The sequence below is a fragment of the Nothoprocta perdicaria genome, unplaced genomic scaffold, assembly GCF_003342845.1.
Source record: "Nothoprocta perdicaria isolate Ctin4 unplaced genomic scaffold, notPer1 scaffold_5, whole genome shotgun sequence".
In the NCBI taxonomy this organism is placed as follows: domain Eukaryota; kingdom Metazoa; phylum Chordata; class Aves; order Tinamiformes; family Tinamidae; genus Nothoprocta; species Nothoprocta perdicaria.
The window spans coordinates 2,216,882-2,238,992 of NW_020455754.1; the positions used below are offsets into that span (position 1 = coordinate 2,216,882).

A 22,111-nucleotide genomic window follows, 5' to 3' on the forward strand; every position below is an offset into this window, starting at 1 on the left:
TACCAGAAATGTTGCACCTTACTGTAGTCGGGAGGAGCACTGAAGAAGCACCTACATGTCACACATAGCATGGGCAGGTTGGTGGTTTCTGCTTAGAACAAGGCCCCTGCTGTGTAAAAGCCTGGACTTCTTAGGCTGCTAGTGATGAGGAGACTTCCCAGCTGTGCCCCTGCCCTGGCCGACGGCCCCAGCTCTGCAGCTGTCTCTCGGTTTTCCACCACGTGCTACCACCATCATGCAGTATTTGGTACCTTCTGCCAGATTAAATCCTTTAATCCTATGTGTATCCATAGTGTAACATCTTAGGTTAAAAGAGTTTAGATTAAGACTTTTAGGCAATTTTGCTCTTCAGCTTGAACATACAGGATTTTGCTTCTAAAGGTATTGTACCTTTGCGAAAAATAAGTCCAGAATAGATGTGTTCTGAAATGCAGCATAGTATGAAATAGACTTCATCTGAATTGTATATGACTATTCAGGACTATTAAAAATAGCCATAACCACCAATTAATTTGTTTTTGATTCAAGACATTCCTCTAGAAACTGCTGTTTGGACTGATGGTGAAGAGGCGAGCATCCTCCTCCTCCTCTAGCTGCCAGTTTTCCTGAGGACAGTGCCTGCCCTGATGGTTGATTCGAAATTGTTTCTGGCTTTTGGAGGGTTCTGTCTTGCAGAAGCCAGGTGCAAACCTTCAGCAATGTGCAAATTAATCTTGTTCACAAGCACAGCTAACACGTAACAGCAGAAGCATACAGTGACAAAAGTAGGTGTTGCAAAATAGTCTAAGGTGTGACTGGTGAGGAAATTGAATGGAAGAAACTAGCTCCAACGGAACAGTTAGTTATATGCTAAGAAAGGAGATGGCAAATGTGTTTGGGTGTATTTTTAAACTCTCGAGCTTTTTAAGAGGATGTTATTGACATTAGGTGGAAAGCAAAATTGTTGGAGGAAAGAAAAAGCAGCTGTCAAACCCAGAATCTCTTCAGCTCTTAGGAGAAAAAGTGATTTTTTTTTTTTTTTTAATCAAAGACTAAGAAGGAATAAAAGCACTGAAGCAGAAAGAACTAGGTTGTGGTTAAAATAGTAAATAAATGTAGAGTTCAGAAAGCAGAAGGTGTCACTGTGAGAGAAATGAAAAATGGCAAACAGTGAGATGATGTGCTAAAATTATAGTTAATTCCAAGAACAAGAGTGAGAGAAGCCACAGGCCTGTATGCAACAGGCCTGCAGGGAAGGATAAAGATGAAGGGGATGCTTAGTTTGAAGATCATGTCTCAAAAGAGATAGCAGTGAAACATGAATAATTTATAACTAGTATCACCATTTCGAGTCAAGCAGATCAAGTTTAGGATGTAAAAAATTCTTGGGAGATTACAGATACCAACTTCAAGTTCTAGTTCCTCAGTAACGGCTTTGCAGAAAGAAAGGCAGAGCTTGCCGGTGTATGGAATCACTCGGGTCCAAATCCTATAAGGTATTTAAATGATTCACCCTTTTTAAGGAGACCTTCGAGGATCTGGRCTGCATTTATTTCTCAAACAGGCACGTCCAGAAGAATGTTCACAGATACTCCAAAGCAGGTCCCTCTGGGGCACTCAATTCCACATCACAGTATGATCACACTGTGTGTTTTCAGGCCATAGAGTGCAATCTCTTAAACTTTAAAAACTGAAGGTACAACATTGTGAATCCCRTGGGTTATGTCTTCTTAAGGCTTTCTACTTTTAATGTTTTTTGAAAAATGGCGTTGAGGAAGCTGTGGATGGAGCTTTASCAGGCAGGCCGTATGAAGCACTTGGCCTGTGTCCATGGGAATATGAAAATCCTGGTATCTAGATGTCTGGAGCGTGTTCTAGATTGTTTTTCAGAAGAGCAACTAACCTGCTTCTTACTCTGTAGAATAGTAAGATTGCAACTGTAACTAGGCATGAGAGGAGGTTAATATGCACACAATAATGCATAAATAAACCAAAGGGGTTTGTATTTACCTCTGTGCAGTGGATAGTGTCATAAAAGACATAAGGGTGGAGACGATGAGTTAGATAAAGGAATTTTACAGTGATCATTCATCATCTCACCTGCTGATTTAGTAGGCATAAACGCTAAGTCAGGCAATATCTGGTGCCACCAAAGAGCAGAGTACTTAAAACCGAGCAGGTAGAGCAATGACATGGCAAGTGATAACTCCTCACACCTGACATACCAGAATTTGTTGTKAAGGAGCCCTGGCTTTCCTGCGAGGGACGTGGCTTTGGAAATGYCATCCAGTTTCCCTGGAGAAAGCAGCATCCCCGTGAGGTGAGAGCAGCGCTCCATTTGACAGCTGCCTCCGTTCACGTCGAGCATCTGCTGGCCCCTTCCCTGCCCGGCGCTTGGCCGCTCAGAGGCACATACGGCAGGTGGGAGAGAAGCAGGAGCCAGAGCCAAGAGAGCATTTAAAGCGCTTCAGAAAGTGGCGAGGAAGAACTCCAAGTTTTGTTGGTAACTTCCAGTTTTCACTGTGGAAATGACAGCAGCGTCGGTCTCAAATTGCCTTGCAAAGGTTCCCAGCAAGATGAATCCTAAGCATTTTATTATTTCTACTAGTAGAGCAAGTTCAAAAGAAGATGAGTGACAGGAGTTATTGAAAAATACATGTAGTATTGATGTAGTTTCCTCCCCATCTCTTGATCCTAACAACTCCATGTGAATACCTTTCTAAGCAAAGCAGAATCAATGTTTGAAGATGTGAAAACAGGTGTAAACAAAGTTCTCCAAGAAACTGTCGATGTTGAACAATGTATTTATTTTTCATGCTACCATGAACTAGCAACCCTCATCCTGGGTAAGAGTCACGCTGTCATAAAATTATATCTAGAACAAAAAACAGAGCTTATAAACTCCAAATTTTGGTTTCCTAGGTAAGTGAATTATTAGAATTACAACTTTGTCTTTTATTAAAACTCTGAGAGCTCTCACGGCTTTCTCTAAAAGGGTACTTAAAAGGGTCCTTTGTAGATTCTTAAATCTACAAAAATTAGGTTGAAAATTCTYAGGAGATYTAAGTTATTTCCTGACTTTAATATAATTCTTTAAATTCTCCTTGGTATACTTTGAATCTTTGCATCTCCTCTCTGAAGGTTGGTATTACCATAGCTTGGGAAATTTAGTAAGCATTGAAACAAATCCTGAGTGCCTGCTTATTTAATAGTAGATGCTGTTAAAAATGTTGAGAAACCTATTGCATTTTACTCTGCTTCACTGTCAGTAATGGAAGTTATACTTYTGCAGGTCATGCTAGTTTGTAGATCTGAATACTCTGATTAAGTATAAGCACAGTCAATGTTAAGACAGAAGCTGTGGAGGTGTCAGCAAGACAAATAGAGGTATTGGAGGGGCTGTCAGATGATGCTTCCCTGCTGCTTTCCTGTGGATCAGCCACTCTACCCACCAAGGCATCAGTGTGGTTCTAGTTGGACTCCAGAGAAACCATCTAGAAAAGACCTATGACAAATGTTCCAGCTATAGAAAATGCTTAAATTTACATGTTCCTTAAATGCTAGTGAATTCTATCATGGATGCAAATCTGTGAGAAATCTTTCTTCTGCCCACAGAACTGTTGGGTTTTGATTTGCTAAAGAGGGAATCTCTTACCATATGAGGAAACTAAAATCTCTCTTTAACTCCTGAGAACATAGCAATGAATGAGGTTGGGCTGGGGCCAAAGCAGAGAGAGAATTTTTCTCCTCTCAGTTCATTGGCAGTGGTTTTCATCAGAGATAGGTCTACAGGATACAGTTAATTCTGAAACCTAATGAGGATGAGGTGGGCACTGGAGCTGGCGACTGCCACAGCGGGTGTCTGTTTGTGTTGCTTTTGGATTGGGTCCTTCAGAAAGTAGCTGCCAGGAGCAGCAGTAGCTGCCCTAGGTCCCAGTGATCTCGGCCCCGTGTGAAGGGGCTCCCAATGGKGCTTGGCTACATGTTGGAGACCTGCTGGCTGCTAGGAGGAAAAGCAGAGGCAGCTGTGGTCATTACCAAGCCCCCAGATAACGTTCACCTTACGAGACCCAGTGCCGAGGTGAACTAATGGCTGTAGGTGGTGCAGGGTGCGAGGTTTGCGTGGTACCTCCTCTCCAGGACAGTGGTAGGACTTCCTCTTGGCACATAGCGGGRACCATTTCACAAGTGGAGAAACATCTTGTTTCTAGAAGGCTGATCTTTCCCTCTCTCACTTTTTATCTTGGTGTTTTTTTTTTTTATGTTTGCACTTTTTGCTAGTAGTAAATCCCCCCAGCCGAGTTCGTTTCCTCTATCCATGCTTAGAAGTCGAGGGTTTATTTCTGTAATATTGCTAAATCTAGTCATATGTCTTTTACAGTTGAGATTAAAAAATAAAATAAAAGAAAAAAGAAAATARGCAAAACAAATGTAGTTAGGTTCCTTCAAATTCAGTCATGTTCTTGCTTTTCCCCAAACAGCAGCAACTGTTGCCAAAATCCTTAGCTCTAGAGCAAATATAGCAGGAGTGACAGAATGATCTCATAAATTACCCTGGTTATTGTGGCTGAATTTTGCAACAAAGGCATTAACTTAAAGGAAAAGCTTTTTTTTTTCTTTTTTCTTTTTTTTTTCTTTTTTTTTTTTTTAACCTTTTTGATTATTCCTAATAGCTTTGTTTCAGTCAAGTAGTTTGCTGTGGTAATATAAGAAACAAAATTTCGTTGAACTACAAGGGTACTTTGAAGGATTCAGAGATGTTTTGTTTTTAAGTATCACTGGATAACAGCAGGAAATAATTGCCTTTATACTTTATTAGCTGTATTTTCTTGTATTTTGCATAAAAAGGAGAGACTTTAAGTAAGTTTGAAATACCTTTTGYGATCTATCCTTGGAAAAGGCAGGGAGTGAAACATTTTAGGGGTTTTTCTTTTGCTAGGCTGAGRGACCAAAGTTGTCTTTTAACTCACRTGCTCCGAGAAGGGAAGCAGCCCCGTGTGCCTGGTTGTTGCCACAGCAATTCCTTGCTCTTCCAACTTATATTCTCCAAGTTAAAAAAGAGGAAATGCTAAGATACAGCCAACAAGAAAACATGATTCCCATAAGGGAGTTTTTTTGCCCATTTTCTCATTTCTTAGAGCTGTATATAAGGAAATGAATAACGATTTGCTGACTAGTTTCATGGTTATTTCTAGTCACTTGCATTGAGACGCACAAAGGGTGTTGTGATACTTTATGCATTAAATCTTGAAAAATATTTTAAGATTCTCCTATATAGGGCACGATAGAGGAAGAGAGTATTATTACATAAATTTTATCCTGCAGCTCTTTAGCCTTAATTATGCAGTCTTCTTGAGAGTAGGAAAGAACTCACTTAATARGCTGTATCATTTTTGAGATAAGTGGCATATTTATAGCTTCTATAACGTACATCAAAATGAGGACAATTATGCCTTGTYTAAAAAGGCAATGTTAAAACACGCTATTTACCATTAAGAATTTAGTTTAATGATAAAAAGGAAGAGTTAACATTTATTAAACATAAGTTCCTAATGAAAAATATATAAATACTGCTACTATACAATTATGCACCTCTGTGAGAATGTGCTGTTGAAGTTAAATGATTGTTTTAGGGAATTAGACTGTATATGTGCAATAAYAGGTATTGCACTGAGTATTAGAATTCTGTACGTCTTGTGCATATTTTCATTAAACCACCTGGGCTGTTTTCTTTTTATTTCTTTTTATTCTTTCTCGTTGATAGAAAAAAATACAAGTCAAAGGTGTCTGGTAAGGTCTCTCTGAACTTGGTGGTGCTAAATTAGTTTCACTAGCTTTGCATGTGGGATATAGGCAGGGATGGGAGCCTCATCGGCGGCCGCRAAGGCTGCGCCACTCGGATAGCCCTGTTAGGGAGCCCGGTGTGCCCGGCATCCAATTAGCCTCTCAATTAGGATACTGAAATGCAGTGACACCTCCCTGCAACCAAACAGCAGCTCGGATGAGAGGCTCCTGGAAATGCTCTGTCGCGACATCTGCTTCAGAAGCTACACATTTCACTTAGAGACTGAAGGGATTTAACTCTGCGAGAACAACCTCCGAGGCATCTGCATTTATTATTTAGGACACATAAATGCCCCAGGCAAATCCCAAATTATTTCAAATCAACAATCCCTACTATATGCACGCCAYTGTCATTAAGTTGTTGTCACCTTCAAAGATCCTTACTGAATTTGTTTTTGTCCCCGAAAGAGAGGGAAGATGATGAAAAGAAAAAAAAAAAAAAAAAAACCTCACATTTTTTCTCTAAATTATTCTACCACAAACCTATTTTTTGAGCACAAAAAGGGTTTAGAGAAAAACCTACAGTAAGAAGCTGAAACATCAGTGCTATGCTGATCATTTTACAGGTTACAGAGTTTACTTCATGACGCCGCAGCTCAAAGACTGAAAAGCTCTGGAAACCTGCAATTTATTCTTCCTTGAAGTTCAATTATTTAAATAACAAAACACTTATTATTTGCATAAATCAGTAATTTCAACACACCTATTTGAAGAAAGCTCTTCTAGAAAATGCTTTAATATACTGCATCATTGTAATGGCAAAGTAATTGTGTGAATATCCATTTTTCTTTTCCCACTTGGCTGTTATGTCTAATCCCTTTGAACTAATGATTTCTTATCACAAATCATTATAATTAGATCTAGCTCTGGTTGCAAACAATGGAATTATAGTGATTTTCTTTTGTGATATTACAACAGTTTTTGTGAGAGCCRATCAGGGGATGGGATGTGATTAAAAGAACAACAATGACAAACGAACAGGAATTCACAAAAGGGGACTGAGATGGTAACATGCCTCGTGTCTCAGAGTCATCAGGACTTGCAACAACATTYGCCAAGTAGCATTATAGGCAACGCAAATACTTGTCTAAGAACTTATTTGCCAGACTTACAGTGAAAGAAAGTCTAATTTTTCTGATTTTGTCATGAAATGAAAAGCACTAAAAGTATCTGCTCTTCTCTTTCTTTTTAAACCATTTAAGTCTCCTGAAATATCTAATTATTTTTCATGAAACTAGACAAACATTTTTCTTGAAGTCATTGTTTTGTAAATCCAATCTTTTACAAACCACATCTTGCCTTCAGCATCCAGGCTCTTGCAGTTACCCTGCATTAGGTTCAGTGAAATTGTTTTTCCGATGCCGCATGATCCCTTGTTCTCTGCTTTCCTGTATCATTTCTACCCTTGCCTGCCCCTTCTAAAGCCTGGTTTAAATTGCTGCAAGTCACRAGGTCAGATGTGAAGCTTTCAGAAGGCTGAATTTCAGGAAGGCCTCGCTCGACGGGGTGGCATCGTGGGCACCACCGAGAGCCTCGTGYCCTGGTGCCTGTCCCCAGGGAAGGGCACGAGGGCTCGGGGAGCGGAGCTGCCCTGATGCTGATGCTGGGATGGGACCGTGTAGGGAGGGAGAAGCTGCCCAGCTGCATTAGCYTGTTCCTGCAGACTCGTAAATTCATCTATAAACACTCATTTGCTTGGCAATTAACCATCTTGGATGAGAGAGTGTGGAAAATCTGATGGTGCGGGGAGTGGGCACCGTACCATGTGTTTGCAGACATGATCCTCAGAACTAGACTCATTATTTCTGATGACCAAACTTTCCATCAATTACAATGTCAGCAAGCAAAATGTTGTGATCTGAGACGTTTCTGAGCACATAAAAATGTCTGGCTTATTTGAGAAATGTTGTTTGCATTTACTACCCTTGATAAGCAATCATTACCTAGGACTAGTTACCTGGTCCTGCTTTTGTTCCTTGCATGCACTGCTAAAGTGCTACACAGCCATAAGAAGAGTCCCAAATTACTTCAGTAAGACAAGGTATGAATGAGGGAAAAAAAAATGAAGAATATAAGGAAAAATATTCACTGGTCCTTTCTTTCCTGCGAGTTGACAAGAATATTTATATTATGGATCTTAAGATACAGYTATTAAGATGTCTTAAGGTGATCCTAAAGAAATTAAAGATATTAGCTTYGAGCTGAGTATTGAAGCATCTTTCAGTCACTTGCTGCTTTAAATGTTTTGCTGTCCTAGAGAGACAGGGTCCTTTTTGCTGGAATGTGTAAGGTAATAACAAATGTAGCTGTTTAAACAATTAGGATTTGGAGACAAATACCCTCCTAAGCCATCAAGAGAACAGTACAGATGCACAAGACAGCCGCAGTAGGCTGGAGTCTCTGCTGATTTAYAGCTGATGTCATCGTTTGCTCCTCTGCAAAGTGAGGACAAAGATGCTTAAATGCTGCCAAATGAAAACCACAGGTATTAGTAACTTATGCTGGCTCAGAATCCTCAGGCAGGGAATGTTTGTCCATGCTCAGAGGGACCTCCCTGCCTATACTATATGCAATGAGCAGTCAGTAGGGAAAACTGGAGCTGTTTATGGGCCTGCCAGGGCTTTCTAGGCACAGCATTATGGCTATATTTAATGCCAGGGCTATTTTCCAATATGTTTAGAAGTTTAAATATTCTGTGTACCTGCCATGCCATATTTGACTAAGTGACCAAAGGGAAAAGACTCCTAGTTGTCAAGGGGATTGTAATGAAGTGGCAATAGTGCACTCCAGAGCATTAAGATGAAGTATCAAATCTGGAAATATGCCTTTTTCCATAAAATAATAACCTGGACTATGTTTTCCTGATAAGTGGAAACTGTCCACATATCTATTGATGTGGCTTAAGTGMTGTGTAATGAGATAAGCATTTCATTGCCAAATTGATGCTGTTTATCAGTTCTGGTGCACAGTCCCTACTGCACAGTTCCCATTAGCTCTGTAAAACACAGGACAGTAAGAAACCGAAGGAGGAATTTGCAAGCACTGCAAGTTCACCCGTCTCAAGGATACTGGCAACCTGTTCATCTGTTGTTTCTTGATTGTTTTTATAATGCCTATACCTAATTAAAAATTCAGCATGAACTCTGTGAATAAGGGCTAGATAAAGTCCAGGCTAAAAGGAACTTTCCAGCCACAGAAATGAGCTGTGAGTAACAAAAGGTCTGTCTCTCCCAAGTAATCACACTTTCAGAAACTACTTTGTGTAGTTCAGTGCTCAATATCAGGTAACAGGATTGATGTACGTTCAAAAAAACTGAGTAATCTGCAGAACTAAAGTGTATCAGCATTATTAAATTCATAGAAACTAATTGATGGAAAAGATTTTGAGATACAAATTAGTTCTTTCTGTCTAAGGTATGATCACTGTATTTCTACTCTCTGATATTTATTTCTTAAAGCCTTTTAAATATTCTAACATTTACTTAAGTAGTCTGTACTAGTGCTTATTATTCTTAAGGTTTAAAAAGGGTGCAGTTATGTGTATGTTTTCTTTTTACCTCCTTATATCTTAGTTGATGGAAAGCAGACTATATATCTCAGCCTTTTTTTCTACCCAACTACCGATTCTCTTCTTATTGTGTGTTTGAGTATTTCCTTTTCACTTTTTACTGGAGAATTGCAGTAGCACTGTGGGAATGGGACCTTATACTGCGAGCAAAAGGTAGTTCTTGTATAGGATATCTTTGAGCAGTGACTATTGATTTAATTTTAACAGTGCAATAAGTCTTGAACCCATCTGAGTTTATGTGAGCGTGAAATCAAGTGGATTATTTTATGTAACTCRGATAATATTATGACTTACTAGGCATTTTAAGCATTTTATTCCAAATACCTTGAACCAAACCACTGGTGTTTGTATAGCACAGGTTGTAAGAAAAAACAATCACACACAGCCAGTGCTGCCTGTGTTTCTATATGCCCGGGTGTTTCTCTAGTGTGCAGACTATCTAGCTGTTTTAAGGAAATGCCCAKGTTCTTCCAAGTGGGGAGTTGCTAGTACCTTTTCCTCCTAGTCCCAGCTATTGTGGACACTGGATTTCATTAGCTAAATGGTGTCTTTTGGTTTGCATGCCTGTGAATATCAAAGAAAATGAAGTTCAGTGAGGAGCGTAACAAGATAAGGATTCAGGGTGACTCACTTCCGATAAGGGAAACAGGACAGCTTGCAATAGTCCAGCTGCTTTTTGCTGCTGCCACTAGGATTTTCTAGCGGCTCAGGGACACAACTGCAACATCTGGTGCTCTTACGTCTTACAGCTGTGCTGTCCAACATCTGCCAGGGGCTGCACATGTTCAGCAAGTCTGTGAGCTCRGAGGAACTGTATTCGTGAATGATCCCTGCCCTTCCCTGCCCATAGCTCAGCCTAGATCTCTTGTGTTTTGCTATGACAGGACCATAGTCACCACGGTGGTTCATAACCACAGGGTTTCTGTTTCTCTACTGTGGTAGCCTGGCCAGCTGGGACCCTGTGAAGGGCTGGGTGGGTTTAGCCCCTGGGAGACATGCAGGTAGAGCCACAAGTTTGGTCTGAAATGTGGTAAATGCGGGTGTGCRGAGTTGCCTTCAGGTACATGCCAGAACTCAACTCCCTTGCCAGGGAATATCAAACACTTCACGTTGTACATTCATTGAGAATAAATCTAATCTGGAATGTTTTCTCCTAAGCCTTTTCTTTTGGAAAAACTGTTAAAAATATGTGCATGTAGGAGAGTGAATGCAGGCGRTGAATGGGACTGGCTGAGCAATACTGGACTTGATGCTGTTGCCCGCACACCTAACTGACCAGTGAGCGCGGTCTAGCCCCTTCCAGCTCTTTCTCACTATAGGAGATTCACTACAAGTTCTGTTTTGTTGTTTCACCTTTGATTATTTAGATAATACAGACGAATCAAAATCAAAGGAAATTTTCCTGCCTATCTGTGGTCATAAAAACAGAAGGAGCAAGGAAGATCAAAGATAGCATAACCCCAGAGAAGAAGCAGACAAGCAGGGTTTTTTTTTTCCTCAGGTCTTTTTTCACCCAGCACATCTTTGAAAGCAGCTCAAGAAGACTAGGCATCTTTCAGGAGCATTTCTTCTTAGGAGTCTAGTGATAACTAGAGAGATTCTTTGCTGCTTTAAAGTGCATGCTAACTGCTAATTACTTATTTTTGTTTAAGCAAGTTAAAAAGGCTGATGTGTGTCATCATATTAAAACAACTGACGCTACATTATAGTAGTACTCTCGGAGAATAGTACAAGTTTGAGTGGTTGGCCCTGAAAAAATGCTTCTCTTTGAATGAGAATAAGTCTTTTTTTCCCTTCTTTATCTTTTATTTTTAGTTTATTTCTCCGTAAGAGCTGTCTTTGCATTACTAGGTTATTAGAAACTGCTTTTGATTTACCCATGCAAGATGTGCTGGAACAGTGGATCTGAAGCTTGTAGCATGTTAAGATTTTATTGCTTTCTATCTCTGCCTAAACCAATTTATTTGAGAATGGTTCAAGTAGAAAGAGAAAGAAAAACAGCACGTAGAAGAAGCTCAAATTGAGTCTGAAGTAAGAGAGGGCTCAGCCTGAGCAGGATGGGACTTTTCCCCACTGCTGACTGCTGCAGGGGCAGTCTCAGGTGAGATGCACTGTTGTTCATATTTCTGTTTTGAGGGCAATTCCAGCGTGTCCCAGATAATGGTAGTTATTAGTGGCAATGGCTCCTCTCGTGTCCTCTCTTGCACCTTTCTTTTTTTATTCTGGGAAAAATGTGAGAGGTCAAGTGCTGTCTCGACCGGCTGCCTGCTGGAGTGGCTGAAGGTGCCRTAAGGCAAATGTGGCTACAGCTGGGAGGCTTCAGTCCATTTTTACCCTGCTCATAAGACTAAACATGTCATCAGTGCTTAATATCCAGTGATTCACAAGTTGGATGTTGAATTAATTCTCATCCTCTTTGTTTGCACTCGGGTGTAATGCACAGCAGGCTGCCCTCAGCTCTAGGAGATCTTGCTCTCCTTTTGAATATAACAGCAATGCTGACCTTTTAGAAATAATTGTGTTATTTCTTTTAATGGATGGGGATATTTCTGAAGTCAGAATAAGCAGAAAGGTCTTTGAATTTAAATCAATATATTTGCCAGAACAATAACATTGAGGTAAAAATCAAAAGGAACCTGAAAAGAAAAATTGCTTTCATTTCACTGTTCTTTTTCAAAGTAAGAAATCAAAGACAAGAGATATCATGCACATACAAAAATATTAATATGCAATTCTTTTCATATCCACTGAATTTCCTTTCCACTAACAAATACAACAATATATATGTCTAGGAGAATTTATTTTCCTGCTTAGTTAGTAGTATTTAATTGCCATTTTTATTAAAAACYGAGTCCTTCCTCATTTATCATTTTAAATTCCATTACTTGTTTCCAAGGAGATAGAAATATGCAGGAGAATCATCTGAGACTCTGGCTTGCAAGGCTGCTTGTTTTAATGCGAGCTGAATGTGCCCTGTCGTAAGGAACAAAATGCCCTTGGAGCTGCTGTAGTAAAGGCTTTGAGATTTGCAATTTCATTTCTGCCCAGGCCAACATTCTGCTTTTGGGAAGTGGAGGATGGATTGGTAAGACCTTAAAAACAGTATCTGCTTATCACTGATTCCTCAGTGGCTTATCTCTGCTGAGGCAGGTTACACGGTATGATCTAACCTGCCCACCCCTTGCCAGTATTTGCTTTCTCTTGGCAGTTCTGGAAATTTCTTTCCTTGAAAATCCAACCTTGCAGAATCCAAGAATGGACAGTAGACTACAGGTCATTTTTCTTCCTGTGAGTTATTCTTCAGAAATAGAGATGCCAGGCTCATGTCACAGATGTTGATGTCACAGCCTGTATATGTTCAGTTAAGTGCCAACAGTGGGTTTCAGGCATCAGATTTTTTTTTTTTTTTGCTTTAGTAAGATTCTAAAATAATTTGAAAGTGTACAGATGAGTTCTCTTACCTGAAGTAGTCTTCACCACCTCAGTTGTATTTCTTAATCCCGTAAAGGAAAACTGGTAAAGCCTCCAGGACCTGGTGTCTCCCACCTCCACCGAGCTGCGCTTCCATTGGTAAATGATCTCTTCTCTTGGGTAACCATCTTATTGCAAGGCAAAATACAGAATGCTTTGCTCTCATAGTCATGGCTAGGATTTTATTGTACTTTTGGGGAGGAAAACTACTATTTTCTATTTCTACAGAAGCATATTGCAAGTCAGAGATGATCTGTTTTATTTCCAACTACCTAGTAATTACATAACATCTCATTTGATTTTAAATTAAAATAACACTTCAGATAATATTTCAAATAAAATTATGGACATAATAGTATGCAGTTTTGCTCAGCCTTCAGATATTGCCAAAACGGTTTTCAGATGGACTACAAATTCCCTCCTTGAGCTGTTTGCAAGAAGTCAAACATCGTTGACTCCAAGTATTGCTCACAGGGAAACTCCCACGTGCAAGGAGAAAGTATCACAATAAAAGTAAAAATTTCTTGTTATGCTAATATATAAATGAATCAYAAATGGCCCAAAATTTAATGCCATTTTCATATAACATTCTTGTATTGTATTTGTAAGCATATATGATTTGAGTGCATGAAAATAAGGTAAAAATAGAATTGAAAACAATGGGACTATGTCTGGTTAAGAATGTAACCCTAGCTGACTCTGTCAGTATAAATATAARTTTATAATAAGTAACTCAGTGTGGGATAGGAAAGTGATTGAATATATTTCCAGATATATTACTTACAGCTTGAAAATTCCAGTGGGCAGGAATGAGCGTCCATGGGGAAGTTATGTAGCTGCAGCTGACATTCAGCATCGATTGTCAGCCTAAGGARAGAGAGCAGAATATACAAAACAAACTCAAGCAATCTGTTCTTTCAAAACAAGATTATTAATGATATTGAACGGSCTTATGAAATATGTAAATAGATATATTGAGCAAAAACATCAACATRTATTTATTATTTTGGCTATTCCAAACATATTCTAGGACATCTGGTTATTGATAGGCAGAGCAGCATTTTTTGTTTTCAGTTACAAAGGCTCTTATCTGCTTTGAAGACTGTAGAGGAATATGTATTAAAGCTTTGTTCCTTTGCATCTGAAATGGCAGCATTACTCATAATGAGCAAATCCGTAAGTGAATATGCAGGTCATCTCATGCAAGCAGTGACAAATCTCTATGTCACAACATGCCATAATGTACTATGGAGATGTATTTTGCATGGAAAAAAAATCTATTTCAGAAATGACAGATGTGAGTCCTCTGTCCAAATATAGGCTTCTCCATCCAAGACAGTCATCTAGACTACCTTGATAGCTATTAGAAAAAGGCACTCTGAGGATAYGCTTCATTTCAATTCCAAAATATACGTTTAAACTAAGTTAGAAAAATGTACTAGAAATGTGTGGTTTTCCTCAAAGTGTATTAGATGAGTCTATATGGTAAGGCAGGTCATGTAGGCAATACAGGTATCTTTCAGGTAGGGACATGTACTTCTAGAGAAACAAAATTAGATGAGATCTGATGTAGCCACTAAAGCACTACCTTCTTTCATTCAGTGCCTTCATTGTTTCTAGCTTCTGCCTTGCCATGAGCCGTATGATAGAAGGACTGGTAGCAAAAAATCTGAGAAGAATTAGCTTTGGAAAGGTGGGCAGAGGTGGATGAGTAAAAGAAGTGTGTGTGTGGGGGGGGGAATGGATAGAACAGAGTACTACTTGTATGTTCCTCAATTCTCCAAAAAAAAAAAAAAAAAAAAAAAAAAAAAAAAAAATTTTGTTCTTTGTTCACTCCTTGGTGTCCAAGTGCGCAGTTTTATGGTTCCTGTCTCTTATGTGTAGGTGTTTTATGCGGGTATCTCCCTGTGTCGCATACGCAGGATGCAGAGGGCTCTTGTGACCGTTAGTCACCAAGCTGATGAAGTCAAAGGGAAACTCCTCTGCTTTAGGGATCTCATTTTCACTGAAAGTAATGGAAGTCTTGTCTCTGACACAAATGTAGAATTATCTCTTTGTTCTAAGAAGATTACCATTTCTTCTCATCTCAATTCCACCACCTTCAGTTTCACCTCAAGATAATTTGGAATGGATTCAGATTTGCTGCTCTTTTTATTTGTTTTCTCTTGTGGAAATGACACTTGATTTCATTCATGAGCAGAAGGCCAGTCTTCATAGAATCTCAAAATAGCAGCAATGCTGAGATTGTTGGCAAGGTTATCTGGAGATTCAGGGATCCAACTCCTTTGATCAAGGCAAGGTCAACTACAGTAGGTTGTCCATGATTCTTGTTAATCCACATGAATCTCCTGCCACTTTTTCTTGGTTTCTTATACAGGGCAGACAGTACTTTGGAGGAGGTGATCTTTGCAAATCAGACAGCTCTTCTCTTCAGGTGGATATCACATGCAGTTCTTCCCAACAGACCTCTGAAGAGGCCAAAATCTGCACTCCTTTAGTCCAGCACTGTGATCCTGCCACTTTTTTTGTTCCCTCATCTCAGGATGCTGAATTCCACCAGCTCATGGTCATTTCAGCCAAGGTGGTCCCAACTCTTACATCCCCAATAAGTTTCACTTGTGTTTCTCCTTAACAAAAACCTTAGTCTGAATTAGCAATTTGGCTTTGAGAGGAGAAAAGAAGTCCTTCACAAATGATAAGATTCTTGCTTTTTTTGTTTAGGAAATTATTTAAGGTTTGTGGCTTAATGCTTGGGTATATGAGGAACCAAAGTAATAGACTCACAGGCTCTGTGAAGATTTCATGTGCACATCTGTTAGAACATTGCATTCCTAAGTTTTCTAAAAAGGTGTTTTTGCCTTTACCTTTAATAAAAAACTGTAATGAAGCTATCACATTTCATTTTTGAGTTGATCCAGGATATAGGATAAATCATTTATGGTGCTTGCTGAGACTCACTAGAACAACTAACTATGCCTTAATATCAGATAACTGTGTTTCTAAACCTCTATCAGATATATCTCTTTCTAATGAGAGAGGCTGAATGGTTTGAAGAGAAAAGTAATGAGGTCTGAAGAGGAGGTAGTGTAGCTAAGTCCAATTTAGAATTTCAAAAGCAGATCTAGCATCTTCTTTATCAGCCTGACTTTGATTTGCACTGGATTTCAATTCCAGTCATTCTCTTATCTCTCCTGGCGATGCAGTGTGTAATGAATGTAAAATAACTATGAAATAAAACTCTTTTTGTAATTCGGCAGTTCTTGCAATATTAAAAAGGCTTCTTTACCGAAGCTTCATATCTGTTTATTTAAATGAAAATGAATATGCTTTCCTTCAAAACTTTCTTTTTTGTTATTCAATAAAAAAGGCAGAAAGCAAGAAACAATTAAATAAAAAAGGCAGTTTAAAGCTCAGTGGCCCTACATCTAACATCTATGTTTRTGTGTTCTTATTTTAAATTATATACTAGAATAGACCCTCTTTATGGTTTATATAGAGCTAAATATTATATCACATATGAGAAAAAAATGCATATAAGCTTTTCAGGCATAGCAAACATATTTCCTTATGGTCATTGGGAGTATGTTATTCAGATTAGTACATATTGCATGTGTAGCTTTTGAATGTTGGCATGCATGGAACTTAATACTTGGGTAGTTTATAATAGTAATCTGACTCAAAAATCTATTCACCATTGAGTAATTTGGAGATGAACATGTCTAGAATCATGAAAATACTAATTGAAGAGGGTGTATCTATAGACTTTAATTAAACCATAAATGACGTAAAAAAAAAAGAGTCCTTATTTTCACAAGAAGTTTAAGAAATTAAATGCATTTTATGGAATTTGTTTCATTTAGTTAAACTGTTATGAATTTGGCATAGAAGCCTTTGACATATATAATCTATTTCTTACATTGTCTACTTAATTCAAAGATATTTCCAGTTCCTCTATTTAAGCAAACATAAAGATAAAAGTAGAGTGACTGAACAACTGGTAATCAATAAAGCATAATGTGAAAATGAAGATGAGTTGCTATAACCATGCTTATATTCATTTTGGCCTAAGAATGTGACTGAGAGCCAGGCAATGTAATCCTTGGGTTGAAAAGAAACTCTTTTACTGTGTCTATCAAATACTTTAAATAGGCTGCATGCAAGTAATACCTTCTAATATTTCCCCTTTCCAGGTTGTACCCAAAAGTAATAGGAATTTTTTTTTCTTCTTTGGGTTAGTATCTGACCTGAAATCACAACTTGTATATCAACACATTTTTTTTCTTAGTTTTCCCTTGCAAAATTGGAAGCAAACTTGCGTGTAAATACCTTAGCGTGTACAACACTCTGCCGTCATTCCAGATCCGGAGCATCCTATTAGGAGTTGTTATCCAATGGGCATCAGCTTTCTTGGAATTTCGGAAGAATGTGTCTGGTATCCAGATCTTCCCAACCATGTTGCTGTTTAATCTGAGCACTTTTATAGTGCTGTTGAACTTCAGACGTCTGTCATACCACGTTTGGGCGAAAAATATATCAATTGTATATTCCTGTTGTGTTAACCAGAAATACTGATGAAAACATAGCACTAGGCATTTCACACTTCTCCTGATAAGATTTCCTTGATTTCATTAAAAAAAATACTTACACACGAAATATAGAAGATACTAGAACTGATAAAAAAGAAAAATCAACCTTTGGCAATTTTTGAGGGTCTTGTCTATCAAAGAGTATTGTTTAAAACCTTTTCTTTTTTACTATTTTCTTAGGGAGAGGTTGACCTAAAATACAAGTGAGTCACTGAGGTTCTTTTTTTCAATCCTGTSTTCCAACAACTCATCCGCATATCTGAACAAATTACAAGAAAATGATCTATTCTCTTGGAGTTGTGACAGGTAAAACTCAAGTTTGGCCTTGAACTGCTGCTTCCCTACTCACTGTTGTTGTCAAGATTGGTGAAGGGTTGCTAACCTGCCCCTTAATAGCAAGCCAGTAAAGGCTTGTAAAGGGAACTCTAGACCTGAAAAGAACAATCTGAGATTTTTTTTTTTTTTTCCTACACATAGGAACTGCTAATCCAAAGTAGAATATCTCATATGGAGATACAGTTCAACTTCTCTTTAGGAATTTCAGGAACAGAAGAGAGAATCAGAGCATTTTTTATTTCTTGATGGCATGATTTGTAGTATTACTAGTCAAGTTTTTGTTTAATTTGTAGCAATCAGGAAGCTCAGTTTTATAAGGGTTGTATTCTTGCAAGGCACTGACATGTATGGTTCAGCCATAGAAATATGAGCACGTGGTAAAACTACTAAGTTATTCCTTTTTTTTTTCAGCACAGAGTTTAGCTGGCATTTTATTATAGATTCATAGTTCATATAGTCCTCACTTTAATAATAGTAATACAATAAGGCTTTTGAAATAATGCAGATAAAGCTTCTATTGACATTGTGCTTTATAAAGTACAGAAATGATGCAGGCTTTGTCATAAAGTGAATATTAAAGCTGTAGTAAAACGTGGCAATTGTTTACCTACCATATTGATAGCATTCACCGGCCCAATGCTATTTACATACATGTCAGTGTGAATCACTGTAGGTTTAACTGCAAGAGAAAGAAGAGTTAGGAGCGTGAGTGAAGGTCAAAGTGAACTAGATGCAAGTCAAATATAAGCAGAAGGACCTCTATTGTATGGCTATGTTTGCCTCACGTTTACATATTTATCCTCAAAAAATAATAATAGAGTAAGCATAAATTGGCAGTGATGTCCCTAAGCTGAAATTAGATGGAGACAGTTTAGGACAAGTTCTTATATCATTTATGCTATCAGAACAAATGCGCTTAGCTATGAGAACCAATGYTGAAACCAGTGTCATCACCCTCGAGTGAGTCATATCTGACCGAGAGGATCTGCGTTTTTGTCAGGTCGCAGCCACGCACTTGACAAAACACCATCAGAGCAGGCAAACTTTTTCCTCTTGTGATGTGTAGCGTTACTTATTTTACGCTGTAATGCCAAATACAACATGACTGCTCTTGCCTGCAGAGATGGCTGTTGATAAGAAACAATTTCATGAGCCCAAAGCCACAGCAGTGCTCAGGGCTCTAGAACAAGAATAAAAGAACAGCTGTTAGATTCATTTATTTTGAAATTACTGTGACTCTATTATTCCCATGCACCTCGGCTAAAGATTTTTTTCCAGATGCTTTTTATGAATGTTTAATTTGTTTTTGTTCTCTAAAGTCTTCGATTGGGAGCATGAGGGAAATTCCTCTGCTAATTTAGAGTATAAACATACATTGAAGGTTAAATACTCAGGTATTCCTCATGGTGGAAACATTCCCTGGTTCACAAGGCTCTGTAAACGTGTTAGCAACAGCCTCCCTTAGCCTTGCTGCTCTCTGAGTGCCTCATCCCTGAGGTCTCTTTTCCGTAATGCTATTCCTGCTGTATCTTCTTCTGCAGAGGTATCATCTGGCTGCTCTGTGCCCACCTGGGATGTTTGCAGGGTGGTCAAGCCAGGCTCTTCTCTCCAGGCTCTTCACTAACCCGTGAGGGGAAGGTTCAGAGCAGCCAACATTCCTTGTGAGGCCAAGTTGGAGTCTACCTGCTTCCTTTGGCTGCAGGGAGAGTCCTGGGAGCTTGGCATTGCGAGACTAATGTTATTATTTGGGAACGCTTTCTCCGCTGTACCCCGTTCCCCATTGCTTCTCCGGCCGTGCACCAGGCAGTGCACAYGCTGCACCAGCCAGCACAATCCTCCTGCTCTCTGTAGCTCCGTTTGTGTCCATCCCACCATGCAGAAATAAGACTATGTTATCCTTGCTTTGGCCTTCCTTTCTTGATGTATTGTTTGTCATTGTCTAGTAATTTCTCTTGGCTATAGGAAGAAGAGAACAGGCTTTTCAGTCCCTCTGAAGTTAAGTCTAAGCTTGTTACACAGATGGGTGACTGCAGGCAGGCTGAGTCAGCAAATGGGAGGGTTTGCAAGAGGTGTCTCAGGATATTTTCAGAGGTGTTAATAGATGCTGCTGCAAAGAGCCGGGTTGCCTTTTGTGCTATTGGTGTTTTACTAAGTCATATTTTGTTTTTGTAACTACTTTGGATGGGTTTTGCTTCCTGAGTAGCATAATGCAATGTGAACACTCTTAATCAGCCCGCCTAATTAGAAGAGGACTAAAAAGAAAAGCCACATACCTCCTATGTCAGGTCTCAGCTTGTTGTCATATCCTTCCAGCAAGCCATTTAAAATAAGAGTGACATCACTCTCGTGGACTTTGGGAGTCAAAACCCAGGTCTTATTTGAGGTATAATCTTCATAATCATCATCTCCCTTTTGAGTGGAGCTGTTAAATAGAAATTAAAGGAAAGAGCGTTTTGAAATATATGAATTTAGAGRCAACCCCTTTGGAGATTGACATTGCACATAAAATCCTGGGTTTAGTAGTAGCGTAAAAATTATTCAAAAATAGTTTGCTTTATATAGCAAGGAGGTCACGTAGCAGCTGAGGTTACAGCTCACTTTGGCAAAATTTTGTGTTAGTGCAGTTAAGATCATGTTCTGTCTGTTCAAAGGAACATYAGTGCTTATCACCTTTGACATGTCTATTTTTTGTCTCCCTGACTCAGGTGGGACCTATTATGAAACAAATCTAATTGTCACTTAGCTTATGCAACTCTCACCAAAATAACATTTAGTATGTGCACAGTGCTGTTGCATTACTTCCCTTTGAGAGAGTGATTTGATGCAACATGTTACTGACAAGACCAATAATTAGATTCATTCAAACAAACTGTCAYGCAGGTGCTCTACACTCTGATGAACTTCAGCTTATTGTGCATTTGGAAAGTTCAGCACATTTCTTTCTTTTTGCCAGTGGCTTTCATTTTTGCTTTTCCTAACTGGAAAATAAAAATAGTCCGTCTGTTACTTTTTTCTGCTACTGAGCAGTATAACACCAGGTCTAGTATAATTCAACCTGCTTAGCACAGTAAAAAGGGCAGCCTCAGAATCAGAAATGTATAGACTATGTTTAATGGATGTTTTGCTTTCTTTAAAATCATTGCCTCCAGTTCCAAAAGAGAATATAGAAATTAATTCAGAATATGACATCAATGGATATTTTCATTGCAGAATGTCAGTAGTAATTAAAGCTGAATGCCTAGCATGGTGCTAGGCAATTCTGAGCAGGCTTTTTGCATAATATGCCAGTGCCCTTCTTTCCTGAGCTGCTTCCATGGCAAAGTTTGAACACTAGTGAATTTTAAAACTCTTAATGATGCTGTAAATATGTTAAACCAGTGGGTAYGGTTTGTGTATGAGTCAGTCAGAAGCAGAAAAGTTGATTATACTCCCATTTCAGCCAGTCTGTACAGTCTCTCAAGTGTGCAGGGGGCTGGGGAGGTGAGCTTGGGATGCTTGGCCAACCTGCCCCATCCTCACCCTGCTGGCACCCCCAGCCCAGCTTCAGAGCTGCACGGGCCTTAACTTGCTGCTCATTGTGTGTGGGTGTTTTTTTTGGGTTTTTTTTTTTTTTTTTTAATTGACATTATGCTACATAGTATTCTGCTGGTAACGACAAGCATGCTGTGATAATTAAGCTGAGGGGGGACCATTTGTTTATGCAGCTCTCGGGAGCTTCAGAGCTCTAAGTGCAGTTCACAGGAATGTAAGTGAAGTCGAGTTCCCTGCTGGAGGAAAGGGAACCTTTTTAAACAGTATTTGCAGGCAAGAGACACTTTGCTTTCAGCCAGCACAGAATGAGTGGAAAACCTGACTGTGTATAAAAAGCCATATTTATATCTGATAACCCATTAAACATCCTTTCTCCCAAGCAGAACTTTCTTCTGCAGGGAAAAGCACAAGGAAAGCCAGCACGTCCTTGCCCCAAGATAACGTGTTTCTGGATGTGAAGAGGATGAGTAAGCTTTGAAAGTCAAGGAACTGGTTAGTAGAGCCTTGTGTGCTGCACACAGTGAAATTAAAGGATGAAAAAGGATGAAATTAAAGGATAAAAATGTATCTTTTTCTAAGACTTGTCTCAAGACTACAGCCAGGAACAGCAGCATGTGAGCCTTTTTGACACTCTAAATCTCAAAAGCAGTCAATGTTTTATGAGAGGTTAGTGTGGAAGAGACGAGAGGGAGCACAGTCCATGGAACTAGGGTAAAAGGCCACTGAATTCTGGCTTTTATCAGAATTCCAAAGGCCTCGTAAATCAGCATGGACATCCAATTACCTAAATGTTTGT

The 22,111-nt window shown here is 39.0% G+C and overlaps 1 protein-coding gene across 2 annotated transcripts in view; it reads right to left on the minus strand.

Annotated features, from left to right (window-relative positions):
- GABRG2 (gamma-aminobutyric acid type A receptor gamma2 subunit) overlaps positions 1–22,111 on the minus strand; it is a 63,297-nt gene that overhangs the window by 15,941 nt on the left and 25,245 nt on the right. For both annotated transcript variants that reach the window (XM_026047446.1, XM_026047447.1), the window contains exons 2-6: positions 20,058–20,206; positions 18,396–18,463; positions 17,189–17,409; positions 13,647–13,729; positions 12,853–12,990 (exon numbers count right to left, since the gene is read on the minus strand). In XM_026047446.1, the coding sequence (XP_025903231.1) occupies positions 12,853–12,990; positions 13,647–13,729; positions 17,189–17,409; positions 18,396–18,463; positions 20,058–20,206 (659 nt within the window). The remainder of the gene's footprint in view (positions 1–12,852; positions 12,991–13,646; positions 13,730–17,188; positions 17,410–18,395; positions 18,464–20,057; positions 20,207–22,111) is intronic.